This window comes from Fringilla coelebs (genome assembly GCF_963513975.1).
Source record: "Fringilla coelebs genome assembly, chromosome: 16".
Lineage (NCBI taxonomy): Eukaryota > Metazoa > Chordata > Aves > Passeriformes > Fringillidae > Fringilla > Fringilla coelebs.
In genome coordinates, this window is record NC_140042.1 from 11,279,124 (window position 1) to 11,297,897 (window position 18,774).

The 18,774-nt window shown below is 43.0% G+C and overlaps 1 protein-coding gene across 2 annotated transcripts in view; it reads right to left on the reverse strand.

Moving 5' to 3' along the window:
* The window catches only part of ABAT (4-aminobutyrate aminotransferase), a 48,068-nt gene that overhangs the window by 4,715 nt on the left and 24,579 nt on the right, over window positions 1–18,774 (reverse strand). For both annotated transcript variants that reach the window (XM_084216317.1, XM_084216318.1), the window contains 11 exons: window positions 13,101–13,198; window positions 12,239–12,268; window positions 11,514–11,631; window positions 7,620–7,669; window positions 4,808–4,888; window positions 4,602–4,694; window positions 4,155–4,217; window positions 3,612–3,675; window positions 2,853–3,001; window positions 1,494–1,631; window positions 17–184 (listed from right to left, as the gene is read on the reverse strand). In XM_084216317.1, coding sequence (XP_084072443.1) covers window positions 17–184; window positions 1,494–1,631; window positions 2,853–3,001; window positions 3,612–3,675; window positions 4,155–4,217; window positions 4,602–4,694; window positions 4,808–4,888; window positions 7,620–7,669; window positions 11,514–11,631; window positions 12,239–12,268; window positions 13,101–13,198 — 1,052 coding nt within the window. The remainder of the gene's footprint in view (window positions 1–16; window positions 185–1,493; window positions 1,632–2,852; window positions 3,002–3,611; window positions 3,676–4,154; window positions 4,218–4,601; window positions 4,695–4,807; window positions 4,889–7,619; window positions 7,670–11,513; window positions 11,632–12,238; window positions 12,269–13,100; window positions 13,199–18,774) is intronic.

The following is an 18,774-nucleotide window of genomic DNA, read 5'->3' on the forward strand; positions in this document are numbered from 1 at the left end:
TCATTAAAAATCTTACAGCATTTGGCCTGAACTCCTCTTTGTGGAAGAATCCTCCTGTCATCATCTTCTTGCTGAATGTTACCACATCAGCTGGGTCATCCAGGCCCCAGTGCTCATGTGCCCAGAATTTTCCTGTGCAGCCACCTCCCGTCTGCACCTCGTCCACCAGGAAAGCACAGCCATGCTGCAGAGACACACGTGAGGAGCAGGGAGTGTGAGCCCCCCTTCCCAAACCAGGAACACCTCCCTTAGTGAGCACATCAACACAAGGAGCAGGGAGTGTGAGCCCCCCTTCCCAAACCAGGAACACCTCCCTTAGTGAGCACATCAACACAAGGAGCAGGGAGTGTGAGCCCCCCTTCCCAAACCAGAAATACCTCCCTTAGTGAGCACATCAACACAAGCCAATCATGGGCTACACCCTTCCTTCCTATCCCTTCACTGCCCCAACCTCCCCTCCTCAACCTCTCCACCAATGCCACTCATATGTCAGATTTCACAATTAAAAATTCAGCTCTTTTTTCAGGAAGGCACTAGAAACTTGTTTTCTACTCATACTCATCAAGTACATGCTTTGATATAGTCTTGAGCATTTCTAGAGGATGCCTGAAAACACCTGGGAGGAGCAGAGGTGGCATTTCCAAAGCCCTTGAGGGAAGCAGAGTGTCCTTTCTAGGGGCTTTGTTTGTTGGAAATATGAACTTTCTGCCCTCAGTCAGAGTTGGGCATTACTGGCACAGAGGCAGTACCAGCAGCATGAGCTGGTCAGTTTAGGGGCCATGAAAAGCTGCCTTTTCAGACAACTCTGCTGAAAGAACCCCCTTGAGCTGGCAATGTGGGGTTTTTATGTGAAGGACTATTTTGTCCAAACTTTGTGACAGGGAGAGCAAGCTATATCTTAATTCTGTATTTAAAAACAATGTGTAAGTACATTTGACAGCATCTCTTCGGCACACAGATGTTTTGAGGGTGAAAAAAAGCATGGAGTAAGTATTACTGAGGGTCATAGCTTCTAAATAGGTAACTTTACATTCCAAATATCAAGATATCTGTCCTTTTCATTATTTTATTGGAACATCAGCACTATGGCTGGTCCCAGGTTGTGTTTCAGGGTGGTTTTTTTTGCAATTAAAAACATGTCATTAAACATTTATACTTTTCACAACCTGCTTCTTCAGGAACTGAACCTCCTCAACCCACTAGCATGATCATTTAAAGAACACACCTGCAGAATTCATAGCTAATGAATCAGAGAAATTTCTCTCTCAGTTCAAAATTAGTAGATTATTTATTGGTCTGAGGAAAGCATTAGTGTGAATCAAATGGGAGAGAGCAGGGATTGTTGGTATGTGGTACATACCTACCCTGACTGCTGCTAAGGAGGCCTGTGAAACCCTCCAGGAGCCTGGGCAGGGCAAAGCCTCTGGAGACACCCACAATGTGTGGGTGCATGTTTTAGCTACCCCTGAGTGCCCAGAGAAATGTTTTCTTACCTTTCTGGCAATATCTCTTAGCTTTCTGAAGAAGTCATCTGAAGCATGATTGTCCCCACCCTCTGACTGTATTGGTTCTACAATGATTCCAGCCACAATCTTCTTCTTTTTCCTGTACTTTACAATCAGGTCTTCCACCTGTAAATCAAACACTTATGAATGTACATCCTCCTTCCAGAACATTTGTACATCATATCCTCCCAGCTAGATTAAATCTCATCAGAACTTCAACTTTGCATGGAAATTCCTGGCTACAAAGGTACCAGGAGGCACAAAGGATTAACAAGTGGATCCTCCAGTATTTACCACTGCCTTCTTGTTCCTGAATGGGTTTAAGCCATGTCCTAATCACACTGCACATTTATCACAGTGATGTGAAAGCTCTAGCCAGATTCAGCTGGCAATGTGCTGAGCACCACTGCAGCTCACTGTGCCACTGCTCTCATTCCACCTAAGTGATATGGAAGGGGATAGATTTTGTGCCAGAAACCAAAACTCTGCTCATGCATTAGAAAAGGTAATCTGGAAAATTCACTTTTTCCAGTCAGCCACTTCAGATATATTAAAATTAATCAGATGAAATAGTGCAAAAATCCTGATGCTGTAAGGGGCTGACAGATAATTCTCATTAACCTCCTAGTGCCAGCTGCTGCAATTAATGGCGTGTTTGTGCCTGAAATCCCTCCCACAGCCCTCAGGGCCACAGCCCCTGCAGGCTGTGCAAAGCAATGGTTTCCAGAGGGGGCCAGTAAGCCCAGCTAAGACTTGCTAAGAAAACGTTTGGCTTTTTGGTTGGTTGGTTGGTTGGTTTGTTTGTTTGTTTGTTTGTTTGTAAAATAATGGCATCCAGCATTGCACTTCTCCCACCAAAGCTACCCTGGGGCAGCCTCAGGGAGGGCATGTGCTGTGCTGTGCTCTCTGAAGTGAGGCGGGTTTGGCTAAGTGGACTCACAGGTCCATCCCTGCACAATCACAGCTTTATGCCAGAAGCTGCCATGGAAATTTGGAAAGGCTGAAATCCTCTTAGAGCTCCTCTCTGCAGAGAGGGTTGGTTATCCAGAGTTATCCACACTGTGCTCTCTCTCTGCCCATGGCCCTTTGGCAAGAGCTGCAGGTGAGATCACTGTGACACAACCAAGTTCTGAGGGTGAAATTTCACTTTGGTACCTCTCATGCAGCCCTGAATTCCCAGTGAGCTGGCAGGAAGAAAGGTCTGACTGTAAACAACAGTGAATGCTGCTCCAATCACAGGCTGTTCCAATCCCTGAAAACATTCTTTTAGTGAAAAGCACTAATCCTACCAACACTATTCATTATTTCAAATCAAAAACAACAGAAAGCTGCCAGAGAATTTTTTACCTCCTCTAAACAACGGGCTTCTTCCTGTTGATTCTCTTTCACAAAGTCCTCCAGGGGATACTTTAGCCTTGGAAATGGAGCAATAGGCCAGTCCAGTGAGGGAATGTCCAGTTTGTGAATTGCTTTGGAGTGAGTTGTAGCTAAGCAACCTAAGCCCAGAGAGGGAAAAATTAAAATAATACCCACCTAGGATCAATAAAAGAAAAAAGCCACCAAGAGATGAAATGGCATGATTGTAGAATTCTCTTAACTGCTCTGTGTTTTTACTGTCTTCTAAAATACTGGGTAATTGGATTTAGTCAGGCTTAAATGGATTGCTCTAGGTCTTAAGCAGCAGTTTCCACATGCACTGTTCCAGAAGAGCAGGAGAAGCTCTGTCAGTCTGAACAGATTGCTCAGACAAGGTGGGTTTCACCCCTCCAAAGACACAAAGCTCATAGTTACTGCACCCTCAGGAAACATGCTTAGAACAAGGTCTGAGCTGATATAAACCAGTAAAAGTGAGTGACAGCATGTTTGTGGTGATTTTAGCCCAGGAGTTAGATGAGCACAGACAGGAAACTGTAGATTCAGAATGAAAATAAAAGCCTGTCTGAAAAACATTTTTCAAAAAACACAAAATCAATTCCTACTGTCACTCAACCATTCCAGTGCTGGTGGGGCTTCCAAGGCAAACCTTAATGAACCTGCAGCTTCTCCAGGGGTACTGTGTGTGTAAGGACAAGCACAGTGAGCTGAGGGGGACAAGGGACAGCTTACCCAGGGTCCTGCCGTGGAAGGCACCCATGAAGGAGAGCATGGCGTAGTCAGGGCAGCCAGGGGGCTGCAAGCAGAGCACACAGTGGGGTCAGCCAGGGGCAAACATCTCCCCCCACTGCCCCCTGAGCACACAGATTGTACAGCCTCCCCTTCAGCAAGCACACTGGTCACCCCAGCCCTGCCCGAGGTCCCAGACCCTGGGTGACCATGGATGAGTCCTTGGTGTGGATGTTGTGGCCTGACATCCCTGCACAGCTGAGCTCAGGCAAGGCTGAGCCTTCAGCACAGCCCCCCCTTTGCACACAAACAGGAGCACAGGCTTGGGGGGTGGCTGTGCCTGGGGACAGGAGAGGCTGGGGCTCCCCTGTGCTGCACCCCCACACATTCCTGATGACTCCCTGATATTTGTTGGGAGCAGTCTGTATTTCAACATTTCCTAAATGTACAAAGCCCAGATTCCACTTCACATGTAGCAAACCAAACTTTTCCTCCCAAGCCCAAACCAGTGGTACATCTGTAGGTGTGGTAAAGAATAAATGTTACCTGATTAATCATGCAAGATTCCAGTTCTTCTTTTGTGACATTATTATGGCCCCTTTCCTTGTTCTGCAAAAAACCCAAACAACCCAACATGAGTGTTCCTATATATATAATTATAACCAATGCATTTATGGCTGAACCACAAACCAGGAATGCTGCTATTAAAGACTGGATTCAAGGAAGATCCTGACTATGGCTTTCACATGCTGCCTACAATCTGCATTGTCTTTATTTCCTTTACTTTATAACTTCTAAAGTTGTGTCAGTATAAAGTAAAAGCTTAGACAAATAGGTTTTAATAAAGATTTTATATTAGATTGAACATAACATCATGAGCAAGACAACTTCCAAGCCTCATTTTGTTTTGCAATAACAATTCTGATTATGAGTAAGTACTCATTTCTACATCTAAACCTGCAAAAATGTAGGTTTACTTAATGTTTTACTTACTCTGTACCACATGAATATTGCTTTAAAGGCATTTTCATTAGAGCAGGATCCACAAGACATGGTCACCACCTGTGACAAACCCTTAGGAGCCACCTGTCAGCAAAGACAGAAAATCCCTCTTGAAATACTGAACACGAGTATAGTGCAAAATGATAATGACAGTGGTGATAATAATAGTGATCAGTCCACAGGTATCTCAAACTTACTGATAGCAAAGACTCCTTCAGTTTTTCTGTAAAGTTCTCTGGAGGTAAAATCCCTAGGGCAGGTCTGTTGATAAAAGTGCTCTAAAAAGACAAAGGAAGAGGAATTGTTAGGTCTTACTATCACATGGAAAATATGTTGATATCAATGCAGTTCCATTTTATGCTAATCATAAATACCAGGCAGAAATCTGTATCACAGCACAAGTAGTTTTAAGCTAGGGATTACCATTCCTGCCTTAGCATATGTTTTTCTGTCTAATCCTCACTACTTTATTCTTGCAGGACACCTTAGGAAAGGTGCATGCTAACTCACACTGACATTTTGCCATTTTAGCTACTCAATCTCCATTTTCCTTGTACACAGGAAATATGCTTTAAAATCTTTATGACTTGCTTTCAGTTTGAGTAGCTAAATTCAGTTAGGATAGTAGCATTTTCATCCTACAGAGCTTCAAGACAGATCATTTTGGAACACTGGCAAGGTGGAGCCAGGTTCCAGGCTCTTCAGTGGAAGATGAGAAGCCATGGGCATGAATCAAAGCCTGAGAAGTACTGATTTGGGTATAGGGAAAAGGTTTTGCAGGTTTTGCAGTGAAGCAGTGAGACAGGCTGCTCTTTTGGAGGTCTTCAAGGTCCCAGATAAAACCCTGAGCACCCTGGTCCCATCTCACAGCCACCCATCTTGGAGCAGGAGGTTGGCCAAGACACCACCTGAGGTCCCTTCCAGCATTGATGGTGCTGTGAACTGGCCACATCAGGATCCCCACCTTTGGGAAAGGTGATTTTGGTGTCAGGGAACAGCAGCCTGCAGCCCCCACAGGGGTTTCTAAGGAGCAGCTCTGCAAAAAGCCCCTCAGCCTCCCCAGTCCACTAATGGAGATGAATGTCACATTTATGCAATTAATTTAGATTGTGTCATGGATTAAAATTGATTCATTGCTGCTCTTGGTCTTTGTGGGTAATCTTATTTGATTCATACCGTGCTACTCTTTATTTTAAATTTAATTTTCTCAGAGAAGGACAAGCTCAATAAATTTGCCAACTGCCAAGCAGCTTTATTTGCCCTTTTCTTTTGTTTGTTGTTTTTCTTGTTGAACAAGTAATGGCTGAAATCAAAGGCTGAGCTAAGTTAAGTCTCAATGGGTCTCCAGAGGGGACACACAGCCTCCCCCAAAACACTCAGATTTTCAGTGCAGCTCAAGCTTGCACATTTATCAGCATCCTTCAGTCCTTCTCCTCAGCACAAATATTCATTCCAAGGGGGTGTAAGTGGTCACACTGTACCTGCAAGGACATTTCACCAGGATCCCTAGGGAAAACCAAGTATCACACAAGACAGAACACTGATGTGCTTGGACTTTGTAAATTGTTTAAGTGTCTTATTTCCAAAACACTGTTACACCAGAATCAAGCTTAAAAGAAAACCTAAGCAAAGATGTTAATGACAAAGCTTTTGTTTAGTAGCTATGAGAAATCTTACTTGACTTTTTATCTCAGTTCAGAAGTAAATTTTCATATCAAGTTAAAAAGAGAAGACCACAAATTTGTTGTGAATTTGATTATGGGTTGTCACAGTCAATTGACAACATTTGCCATTAAGCAGAAAAGAGTATTTTTCTTTTGTAGTTAATGAGATACCCAGAACTGAGAAAAATAGCACATTGACATCAAGCTGCTGGGGGCTCAAATAAACAGCTGCACATTCTGTGTTTATAGCTGGCTGTAGAGAGGGCATGTGGAGCATCACAGACAAGCCAAATGAAAAGTCCCTCTAAGAAAACACCAATCCCTTTGCTAACACTAATCAAAGCTTTGCCTCTCGTGGGACTTTGGAGGAGTTCCTTCACTGCAGGCTTCCAGGAGTGCCACCTGCCCTTCCCCAGTGGGCAAATCAGCAACTGCCACCAGCAAATGGGCTTTTTGATATTTTAAATTGGTTTGGGGATTTTTGTTTGTTTGTTTTTTTAAATCTGGCTTTGCCTACTGTTGCATTATAGTGAAGATATTATTCTCAGAAATCATCTTTATGAGTTAATAAAGATGATTAAGTTAATAGAGAGTTAATAATATTAATAAGTATTAGACCTTCCAAAACATCCAGATCTGCCTTTGATAATTCCAGCATTTCTGGTCCTGGGGAGCTTTTTTTGTTTGTTTGGGTTTTTGTTTTGTTTTTCTTTTTTTTTTTTTTTTGTTTTTCATTTGTTTGAGTTTTGTTTGTTTGTTTTTACCTTGAGGTATTTTAGTCCTGGGAAAGGCAGAACTTCTCACCTGAAGACATGAGTATTCCATAAAGGAAATCAGCTCAGGGAACTCAAATGTCTGCATTTCTTTGCCCTGCTGGAGTGCACTAAGGAGATGGGAATCAGTCACTATCCCCAACTTCAAAAAACCCCTAAACTTCCCATAGCATTCCAGATGAATAATATAATATCTTGGACACACCATGTCCAAGACATTATATTCTCTCTCAAGGTTTTGGGCTTGCTTTCAGGCTCAAAAACTCTTCAGAAAACATAATTAAAATTATTAATTTGAGACGGTAAGTTTGAACTAGGATTTAAATGTGGCTGCAAATATATCAAATGCTTGCATCACCCAAATATTTACTTTTTGTAAAATTTCCCAGAGGTTTTGGTGTTTTCTTAAACACCACAAAGCTCTTTTCATCTAGTGAGAAGTAAAGCAAGCAGATCCCATCATACATTAAATGGAATCATTAGCATTCACTATCAGTCTAAGGAAAAAAGAGAAAGCCCACAAGAAGGAGAGAGAGAACTCCTTCACATCCTTCATGTTCTAATTCACTTACCAGGTTCTGGGGCTGCTGTAAAAGCTTTATCAGAGAGGGATGGCTGTAACCTAATTAAAAAGAAGAAAGAAAGAAAGCAGTTCTTTTTATCTGGTTTCAATGAAGTAATGCAAAGCATAACCTAGAAAATAACCATAACTTCATGCTTGACTGTTTATGTGTAACTTGTATATTTTTAACAACTAATAATGGAACTTCTTTTGAAGTAGGACAAACCTCTGGGCTCTTTGTCCCTCAACAGCCTGGCTGGGTGCAGGGCACACACAGCACTGCTGTTGGGAGCTGTGGAACACTCATTTCCTTACTGTGACAAAATTTTACTTGAAAAAAGATGCAGCAGTTTATCCTTCTTACTAAGAAACTAAGCTTCAGTGCTTAATTTATACCCATTGATAGTCTAAAGGATAACTTGCTTGCTTACAGGCAAAACCAATTTATCTGCTGTTAAGAAAAATAATCTTTGAAGGAGGCCAGAAGTTTCGTTTTAAGCCTGATCTCTAATGTATGAAATACCAACGCCAGAGATTAACATCATCTTTTAAATTTCCTTGTAGGAACAGTTGGAAACCTCATCTTCCCTACTGCTCAAGAAGTCAGACAATGGTAATTTTGTTACAAAAGCTCATTGTGCTTCTGAATCCCCATGCCAGTGGAATGACAACAGCCCTGATTATCCTGTTTGAGCAATGGAGCATTAGGAGACTGTGTTAACAAAACAATTATAAATTCAGTTTTGAATATATTAGCTGAACACAAAAGAATATCCATATTGTTTTAGCAGCATGTCATGCTGATAAATCTGTTAAATTTATTATGAAGATAATAATACTGGCTATTTGGGACACAGAACAACTAAATCTGCATGGCATCTGCTGTCATGGGAAGAGCTGTTCAGCTAGAGGGAATGACACCCTGAGAGCTGTGTCCTTGAGAACTGCACCTGTGGCTGCCACTGAGAGCCCCTCTGAGAGTAAATCAAGTGTTTCAGAAACCCCCAAAGCACAGCTACTATTGTTCAGGGAGCTCAAGGCTCAGCTCTGGTGTTGCCTGTAAGAACATGCAATCCTGCTGCTCGTGCTCCCACACATGGGTGCTGCTGTATCAGAGATACCATTCTCTACAGAACACAAACCTCTGCCAGCCCTGATTTACCCTTCTGCACCCACACAGGATCTCTCTCCTGCTCTTTTCACTTCAGGCCAAGGGGTCTGGTCTTCTCCTAACACCTCCTCATCTTTGTGCCTCCTCCAGTGAAGGAGGAGAGGACCCTGAAAGCCCAGGGGCTGTGTGACAGGAGCTGAGCTGGCATGTGGGTTCACAGGCAGGAACTGACACCAGGAAGAAGTAAATGCTTGAATAACCATCCTATAACTGTGCTCCAGGCTGGCATGGCAAACAGGCACTAACTCCTTGCAGTGTTACAAATCTGCTCCCAGAGCTGGCTCTAAGGAAGGGCACCTGCTCCATCACTCTTGCTGGGAGTCTGGATCAGAGTGACAGGAACGTACATGTCCTCCAGGCTCATGAATGTGCCTGTCTGCAAAAGGAAAAACAACTAGAGCCTGCTAAAATAATGAGATGGAGAAAGCCCAAAGAATCCTTTGAACTGAGCAGCAGGCTGCTGTCAATAATATCAAACTACACCTCTCTGCATCTCCCCAAACAAAACAGACCTTCCCAGCACTGAAAAACACATTGTTTCATTTGCTATTCCAGGGTGTTTACTGGCAAATATGTCAATAACATCCTTCTTACTTTTGGCTCCATGGGGTTTCTAACTCTATTAGACAGAATAGATGCAGGATGAAAGGACAGCTGTGCTACAACTGCCCATAAAAGTGTGGTAAAAAACTATTTCAATTTTTGTTTTTCAGCAAGAGACAGCCTAGAGCATCTTTGCCTAGAGGATTTTTATACTTTATTTCTTATCTCTCCACACAGGCACTTATTACTTCTCAACCTCTGCTGATAAATATATTCTAGTGTAACAGATCATTATTAAATCTTGGGGAGTTCTGACAGATTCATGAAAGGTTTTATTGGATTTACTTGCAGAGAGATAAGCACAGATGACTAACAAGCACCTTGTGATCTTGTTTTGCTCTCCCAATCCAGGCCCTACCTCTGTCACCAAGAGGGACATTATTAGTAACCTGGGCAGCTTCAGATAATCTTGTCATTCAGTACAACTGAGACATATAAATTAATGTTGTGTGTTAGGCTTAGGTCAGCCTGTAAGTATGACATTCCCATTTACTGTTTGTTGCTGCACATCCCAGAGCCATTATCTGAGAAGGTGCAAGAAGCACTGAACTGTAGCTCCTTTGGGACTGAGGAATTGTTCCCTAGGATAAAACCCAGCTTGTCCTTGGGAGGGCAGTGCCTCATGAGGAGGAACTACATGGCTTAGGAGGGTCAGTCACAGCACTGGAGTCTTGTCCTATTCACCAGTTTCAACCAACCAGAGAAAGTAAACTGAAGAGCCCCTGCCCATTTCTGCCCATGAAGAAACTATCTCCTCCTTAATACTTCAATATTTTATACACAAAACTGTATTAAAAGAGGTGTGCTTGCACCATCCAGCTTCAGAAGGTCAGGAAGCCCCAGTGCACTGTCTGTACAATTTCATGCTTTTGGAGTGTGCAATGACTTTTATACTTTGGAGTGTGCATTTGACTACATGACTGAGATTTGTTTCTCCAAATCAACTTCTTGTGTGAAGAATGGGAAGCCATGGAAATGCATCTCCTTTCCCAGAACCTAAAATCCAAGCTCATTGGCATCCAAGCATTGTGCTCCTGTGTCTCACCCCTATTTCCTCAGGAGCAGAGGCCAAATTATCTCAGTGCAACCTGAAAGATACAAAGCAGTGAGAACTTGTGTTGGGGGAAACAAACTACAGACATTGCAGGGGTCTGGAATGATTTCACTGAGTGAGTGCTACAGGACAGCAATAACACTGGCTGCAGAGAAGGCTGGGGAAAGTGAACACCCAGCACAGTCACAAGGTCTGAGATGCCAGAAGTTTGGTAACAACCTGAACATCATCAAATTCTGTTTCCCAGGAAAGGAGGCCTGTAGGGATGATTTTGAGTCATCACAGTTTCTATACATAGCACGAGATCTACCTTTTAAATTACCCCAGCACTTCTGCTCTTTTTGCTTCTGCAGAAGTGTATTTTTAAGCAGCTGAGAGGAGCCATGGAGGAGGAGCAAACAAACTGGACTGAACTCCTACAGAAACCTGCATGCCTTGCAGTGGGGGCTCACATTTCTGCCTTGCTTCTGCTTGCAAGGCTTCACAAAGCAATCAGCTGACTCTCCCAGGCACTTGCCAGGCCCTGTGCCTGCTCCCCCAGACAAATGAGCTGCCACCTTAGCTTTCAGTCAGCACCACAGCACAGTGCTGGGCTTGTTTCATCCTGCTGCAGTCCACGTGGCCCACTCTTTTTTCCCCCACTTATTTTGAGATAGAAGTGTTAACTAAAACATATAATTTCATGTTAAAATGTCCACATTATGCTTATTAGTGTTTAAAACAGTAACATACTGTTACAGAGTCATAAAGTCACAGATCCAAGCCAACAAAGACAACCTGAATTGTGGAACTTGCATATTCAAATTGAGATTAATACTGGAGCTCTTCCTGGCACCACTATGCACTTTGAGAGGGCTTTAGGAATAGAATTTGTAGTTCCTCCAGCTATCCAAACCCACCACTACACTACACAGCAGTGAGCTGTCCCTGATCACAACAAAGTGTTCATTATATCACTTCTGTTTTTTAAAATTAATCAACCAACTTCCCTGGTAGTGCCTGAGCTAAGAAAATTACAGGACAAAACAAAACAGGTTGAGGACAAAACAAAACATTTTGGTACAACTGCCTCCTACCTATTGGGATGGAAGAAATCTGAGAGTAGAGATCCAACATACGATTGCCATCTACATCTACGAGGTAATTCCCTCGGCTCTCTTCATAATTGCAAAAGAAGTGCACAGCTTCTGCATTCTTCAGGAAAAAAAAAACAATTAGTGCTTTCAAAAGTGGTAGTATGTAGGGCGGTGCAACTAATGGTTATACAGCCAGATCTGATAAAAATATCTAATGCTAGGATAAAAAGACACATTATATTCACTGCATGGGAAAAACTGTACAGCTATTTTTATAATGACTGTTAAAAGGGCAAGTCTTTACTTTCTCTACAGAAATGAAGCTCAGACATGGAGAAATTGCTCATCTTAGGAAGGCAATATGTACTCAGGCTGACATCCTTTTAAACTCAAGCCATAATATACCTTGTTTTCATTGGCCACTCTGTAACAACTCTGAAGTTCTTCTTTAGACACACACAGTTTAAACACATATGTTGAAAAAAATATCCCTGATCCCTAGCAATCCCAAATCCCTAGCAAAATGATGCTGCAGTATTCAAAATATACTACAAAAGATTTCATTCAAATGCATATATAATTCACACATGATGTACTCAGAGTGGAAATCTGGGGTCAGTGTTTCACCTTTCCTTGTGGCACAAACATACAAACCAGGATTTTAAAACAAGTTTTGAAATCAAAGTGTTAACACCCCCCAAAACACAGAACACTTGACAAATTACCTGAATGCCATTCAGCTTCTTCATTAATTCCTGCACAAAAATAAATGTCACAGTCTCAGATGTGTAATTAGCAAATACTGATGGAGAATGTTTATTTCTTTTTTATGATCCCATAAATCATATGCAAACTTTGTAGTCCTGTGTGCTTACCAGGCAACTCTACCTGCCACAGGAACTTTCATGGTGCATCTTGCAAATATTACAGTCAAAACTATGACCTGTGGCATGCAGAGCTAAACGGGCTGCAAACACAGTTTAACTGTAAATCTCCAAAAAGGGAAAGCTGCCTCTTCTATATTGACCAACTGAACTGAGAAAACAAGAGAGAAATCAGAAAATAAGAGAAGCCAGGGTCACACAGAAGGGATACTGGTACATTGGTTCTAGAAAGACAGCTCCTTTTTATTAAAAACAACAAAAAACCTCTCAAAAACCAAAACCCACCACATGCACAAATGCTGACTCTGCCAGGGTAAAACAACATCTAGCAAATTCAAACTCTTGCTTCATTTCAAAACCAAAGCATTATTTCACATAATGAAAAGTTTCTATTTCAGCAGGAGCACAAGTGACCAAGCCTGATCAGATGTTTTATTAAAATGGTGCTCCTTTGCTTTGAATTATTCTATGGAAATTATTATTATTATATGGGAACTTGTCAGTTGAGATTCAGATCTGCCTCTCAAAGAGGGGCATTTTATTAATGAGCTTTTCATTCTCAACCTCCTGATAAAAGTGGGTGTAGACTTATGGAATTATATTTATTCATATCAGATTTAAGGTTTGAAATGAATCTGTTTTCTAGCAAGTTAGACACACTAAAGATAAAAAAAAGCCAAGCTACTCTGCTTTGGAAACTTACTCTAGATCGTGGTCCAGGAACTTCTGTCTTCATCAGAGGTCCATCATAATCAAAATCCACATCAATTTTAGCTGCAGCTTGACTGATATACCTGTGTCCTGTAAGAAATAATGAAAACCTAAGTACAGACCACATTTTCTGTGCTCTCCTTTTAGAAGATACATTCATACTTTGCCTCACTGAAAACACTTGACAGATGAGACCAATTACATTGAGCTGTCTGAAGTGAACTATGTATCTCATCTTTGACCAGTCTTAAAATAAAACCAATACCAGTGAGGTGGTCTAAAAAACTCAAAAAACAAAAAACCAACAACAAACAAACAACAAAAAAAACCCAACCAAAAACAAACCAAAAATATCCCAAGGGAAGTCACAAGGCAACCCTAGAGAAGCAGAGGCAAAGCACAGGAGGATTGAGAGCACATCTCTTTCCATCTCTTTTGTTGAGTCTGTCCATTATGCCCTGTGCAAGCTTTTGCCATAAATTCTCCACTCCTACACAGAGATGGTCAACTACCAGTAATAACCAAAAAGCCTGATGGAGTCCACAGGAAAAATCCAGTATGATGCTTTTCAATAGCCCAAAGAACACTCTTTGGGAAGGATTTGTCTCAGAAAGGTAAATGGCCTTGTCTCACATAAACCAGCATCCTGCAGTGCAGCTCTGAAATCTCAGTCACAATCAGTACCAGTTTTCCTTCTGATCTTGCTGGTTTTTATCCATATGTGTAGGGAATCATAATAAACTTGACACCTTAATGAAAACAAAAGGCAAAAATCTCCTGTGCTTTACTAATAACAGGCTCTGCTTCCCTTTCTGAAACAACTGTTTTAAAACACAGAGTTTAGGCAAACTTCATATGACAGAGTGTCAGTTCTGGTAAGCATGTATTCCAAATATGTACATATTCCATTAAGGGGATTGTGGGATAATATAGGGATTGCACATTTGCAAAAAAAGGAAATACAGATACCAAAGCTGTACCAAGGTGACCAGCAGAGACTATGAGCTTGCTCTGGTTGCATATTGAACTAAACCAACATTCTTGGCAATTACATTTTTGTCATGGAGCATCTGCAAACCTCTACCCAGCGTGGTATCAACAAGAAACTGATCTTAATACTCTTAACTTGGGGAATCACACTGAGACCTGAAAGAAGAGGGCATAAGTTTTTTAATATCTGTGGCAGGCATTTTTAAGCTGGTGCAATCTGAACGGCCTAAAATGAAGACGCTTAGCTCTCCTTGTCACCAGCTCCTTGATCCAGGCTCAGCAAGTCAGGAAACACCAGCTTTTGCCCAGGGCACTTGGAGCAGCAGGATCTGAAGGTACCACTCACCACATCCTGCTGTGCCAGGGCCATGATTTCAGGTGCTAAACCAATAAACTGCACCCCAGTTTGGCAGAGGTGCAGGGAAGGAGATGCCTGGGCAGCCAGGCCAGCAGTCAAACACATGGAAATCCCTGGGGTGCAGCACTGCCACCAGAAACCCTGGTAGCACCACTTCCATCCATACCCACCTCTCACTGCCAGAGCTCTGTTCCAGCAACGTGCTGAAAATGTTTTGTGTTTGGAAGTAACAGTTGTTAAACAAACCAAACATTTATCAAGGAAAACAGAAGGTATCCTGTGATACTGCTCAGCAGTGCTCCGAGCTCAGCCATTCAGCTGAAATTTCCAACAGTGACTCCAGACATTTGCCTCAGCTTGTGTCAGCCCAAGCTGGGATGTCTCAAGCAAGAATTTCAAGAAACTATTTGGAAAATCACCGCCCTTTGGAAGCATCTTTGAGTACTTAAAGTCACTGCTCATCTTGGGAAAACTTAGTGTGCAAAGATGATTATTCTCCCCAGCTTTAATTCAGATGCGTCAGTGCCTCTCTGCAAAGCTATTAATAGCTTTTGTTACAGCAACACCATTTTTGTGTCATTCTGTTTAACATTCATGTGAATTGGAGACTGCATGGCAACTGCTCCACTGAGGGGGGAAAAAGCTACTGCATATAAAAGATGAAAAGGTGACTCTGTTGGCACATCCAGGCTGTGCCAGCCACAGCACTGACACACAAGGAGCTCTCCAGGCTAAGGGCACCTGAACAGCACAGACACAAACTCTCTTACTGCCATATGGCCCAAGACTTCTGCAGCCCAATGCTCCCTTGGTGCTCAGGGAAGTGTCCAAAGCCTTGTGGTGACAAAGGCGAAGAAGTCCAGCAGTTTGGAGTATCTGAGAATTACTTCAGCAGTTTTCTGAGCACAGGGTATGGCCCCAGCCCTGCTCCCTTTCACAGCCCATTTCCTCATTTCCAGCCTCACCACTGCCCTTGCTCTGCAGCCAAACAGGAGCTCAGGCCACTCTCCAAAGGCACAGAAGAGGTCAGAGCCCTGCCAAAGGCAGCCTGGGCAGCCCTGCCTGGGCACTCACGGCTTTCTGGCACCCCTCTCTCCACACCCCCTGCAAGGCTTTGTTCTGCAGGCCCTGGAGAACAGCAGGACACGGGTGCTGCCTCCTGCTCTCCAGTGCCTGTGGCCCTGCTCACAGCACAGCTCTGGGACGTGGCTGCTCTCCTGTAAAGGCTTTTCCAGGCACTTGGACAGGGTGATGGATGGCTGCATCAATACCTGCTTTGTTTAGCCTGGAGGAGGATTTCAGGCCATGCTCTGTCTCCCTTGCTTCCCCCCAGCCCCAGCATCAGCACCACAGTCTCCTAACGGTGCAAGAAAATGCAAATAAATCAGGTCATTCACTGTAGTGCTTCATCCCCGGGGAAACTGCAGCAGGCTCTGCTCAGCTGGCATTTCTATCTTGAAGGTACTCAGTGAGCTTTGCAACTCAGCCCAAATTTTTCCTGTTTCACTTTTTAATATCAAACAGGATATTTAATTTAATATTGCCCTGCAATAGAAACCGTGAAGATGCAAGACACAATGTAATTCAGGCTACTCCAACTGGATATTTGGGAGTTTTAGACATTTGAAGGCCAGGACTGGATTTCTGCCTCCCAAAAAGACAGCAGAGATGGAACAGGTAAAAACTGAGATTGTCACTATGACCAAGCAAGGTATTTTCAAGAATTGAGAATCCCTGGTGGCTGGTCCCTAACTAACAGCATTAACTTTGAAATAAAAGGTAATCCCTTAATTTTCTGTTGACATCTGAACAAACTGCCTTAGAAAAAGGGGATTTTGTGTTATATTATCTTAAGAAAAGGAGCAAATGACATAACCTCAGCTCTCATGTTACAAGTGTGTAGAGCTAATGGGCTCTGACCAAGTGTCCTTCTCTAAAGAAGCATTACCAAAGCTCTTAAATTACATTTAGCTGACATGGCCAAGAACAGCACCGTTTTTTCCCTGGTAAACAAAGCAGTCTCTTTTTTATCATGGCAAAAGTCAAAACACAAGCACAGGTTAATGAACCTCATTCAGAGTGCACATAGGCTGAACAATTTGCACAGAATTTTCTACCCATTTCTATCCCATTTAAAAAGGTGGGCATAATAAGTTGAATTCTACTTTTCTTGCAGACTTCTCAAAGTTCTCATCACACATCATCTTTCTGAACACTTGAATAACATCAGCAAATTATCACATCCTTCCTTTTCATCCAACAGGATGTCATCACTTGCTAGCAGGCAGAAAAGCTCATTTCCCAACTCTGCTTCCCCACGCTGCCCCCCTTGCTCTCCAGGGGTCCCAGTCAGCAATTTTAACAAAGTGCCACATTGCTATAGCAACATAATTAATATAAGTGCACCCTGCTAATTTGGGGATGCTGGTAGTCACAAAGCACCACTGCTGGCAGGTCTGTGCTGAGTGCTGGTCTCTGATAACAGGGCTGCAATCAAGGCAGGGCTAGAAAGAGCTTGAACCTCTCATGTGTTTGACTAAAAATAACACTCACATTAACACAGTTCCTGAGTGTACAACTGGATGTTAGCTGGGATAAAGCCAGTGGAGACACTGAAAGGACATGGGTGTAATGAAGAGAAGGAACAATTGCAAGGAAAAGGAAGAGGAATGAAAGCCCATGCTGGCATGAGCAGAGCTCTCAGACACAAGTGTCTTGCTGTGAAGGGCTGAGGAGGGGAAGCTCTGCAGTGCCCAGGAGGCACATGCTGTGTGCCACACTACTGCTGCCCTGGGCATTGCAGACAGGCAACTCCCTTGCATGCCCCAGACTTCCCCTCCACAGTGTCGATCCAACCACCTTCCAGACAGAATTTTTAGAGCATGGAGGCCCTGACAGCCAAAAGTAGGAGGACTGTGATTTCCTCTGAGTCCTCTTTGTGTGTTACAAGTAGAATCTGTTACTAACAGATCTTGAAAGGGAATGGCAAAAGGCCAGGCTAGCTAGAGATGTTTGGGAAATGAACATCACTATTGCATAACATTGTGAAAAGTGAGATTGCTATTTACAGAGTGCTTATGCTGCAAGATCAGAAGCTCTTCCACATGAGATTGTCTGTGTTTCAGCACTCCCACATGCACACTTTGGATTCTCCAAAGATGAAGGAAAAACTAGTACCCCACAGGCCATAAAGGAGTGGAAACTCCTGGAAGAAAGAACAAGAGAAGTTTCCCTTCACTGTCCCAGTACAATCACAACTCAGCTCCTCAGGAGAGTTACAGGTCCATCCAACCACTGCTCTTGTACTTCTCCTGATCTGCACCAGTTGTAACATCCTCCCTCTTCCAACAGTTCAACAGCTACAGAGCTCACCAGGGCACCTCTGGAGGTGAACAACCAAGCACAAGGAACAGCCAGGTGGGAAAACAGCCAGCACTGCTACAGCCACCCTTTGTGGCACAGAAAACTGGATAGGAGTATCACATTCACTCAAGGAAATGAGAACAGCAGTCCCAGCTTGGGCTCTGCCTTGTACCAGAGCCTGCTTACAACAACAGGTTTCATGGGATTGTTTTTACATAGCTCAGCTTTTGGTGGAAGTGTTCGATCAGACAGAAAAGTAAACGTTCCTCAGTCCAGCAGGAGAGGTTGCACTCCAGTTTCCAGGGCTCCAGCTGAAGCTGACCTCAAGCTGACCTCTACAATCCCAAGCAGGAGATTGTTCTCTGCTTCTGCCACACATCCCTCACACAAATCCAGGCTGTTCTCTCTGATTTCTTTAGGGAGGCTCTTAATGTACAAACCAAATAAAAAAAAGTAAAATGTCCTAGCAAGGATCAATACTGGAGACAAAAGTGTGACTGAGAATAAATCATTCTCATGGCTTTCCAGCCTCTTTGTGGTAACTGTGATGGGGACAAGTCAATAACTAGTATGAACATCTCTCAGACTTCACTGCAGTGCACCCAGGTGCTAAACATTATTATCCTCTCCAGAGAGACAGGAAACAGGCTGAGTTAGGTGAGGTACAGCCTCAACAAGTGCTAGTGCACTGCACTGGAAGAGCACAGACTCTGGAGGAGAAAAACTGGACCTACGAGGAGAGACTCAAACAGAATTCAGCAGAGAGTAAAGTATGAGGTCTTGGGGGGGACAGTAGTTATCAAACATCTAAAAGGCTGCTGCAAAGAAAAAAAAAACATTCCAGCCTTCAGGTGCTTTGAGGGCAGGACAAATAGCAAGGATTTGATTTTTTCCTGTTGTGAAACTTAGGCTAAATATTAGAAAAAAGTTTTAAAGGTAAGGTCAGTCCAGCAAT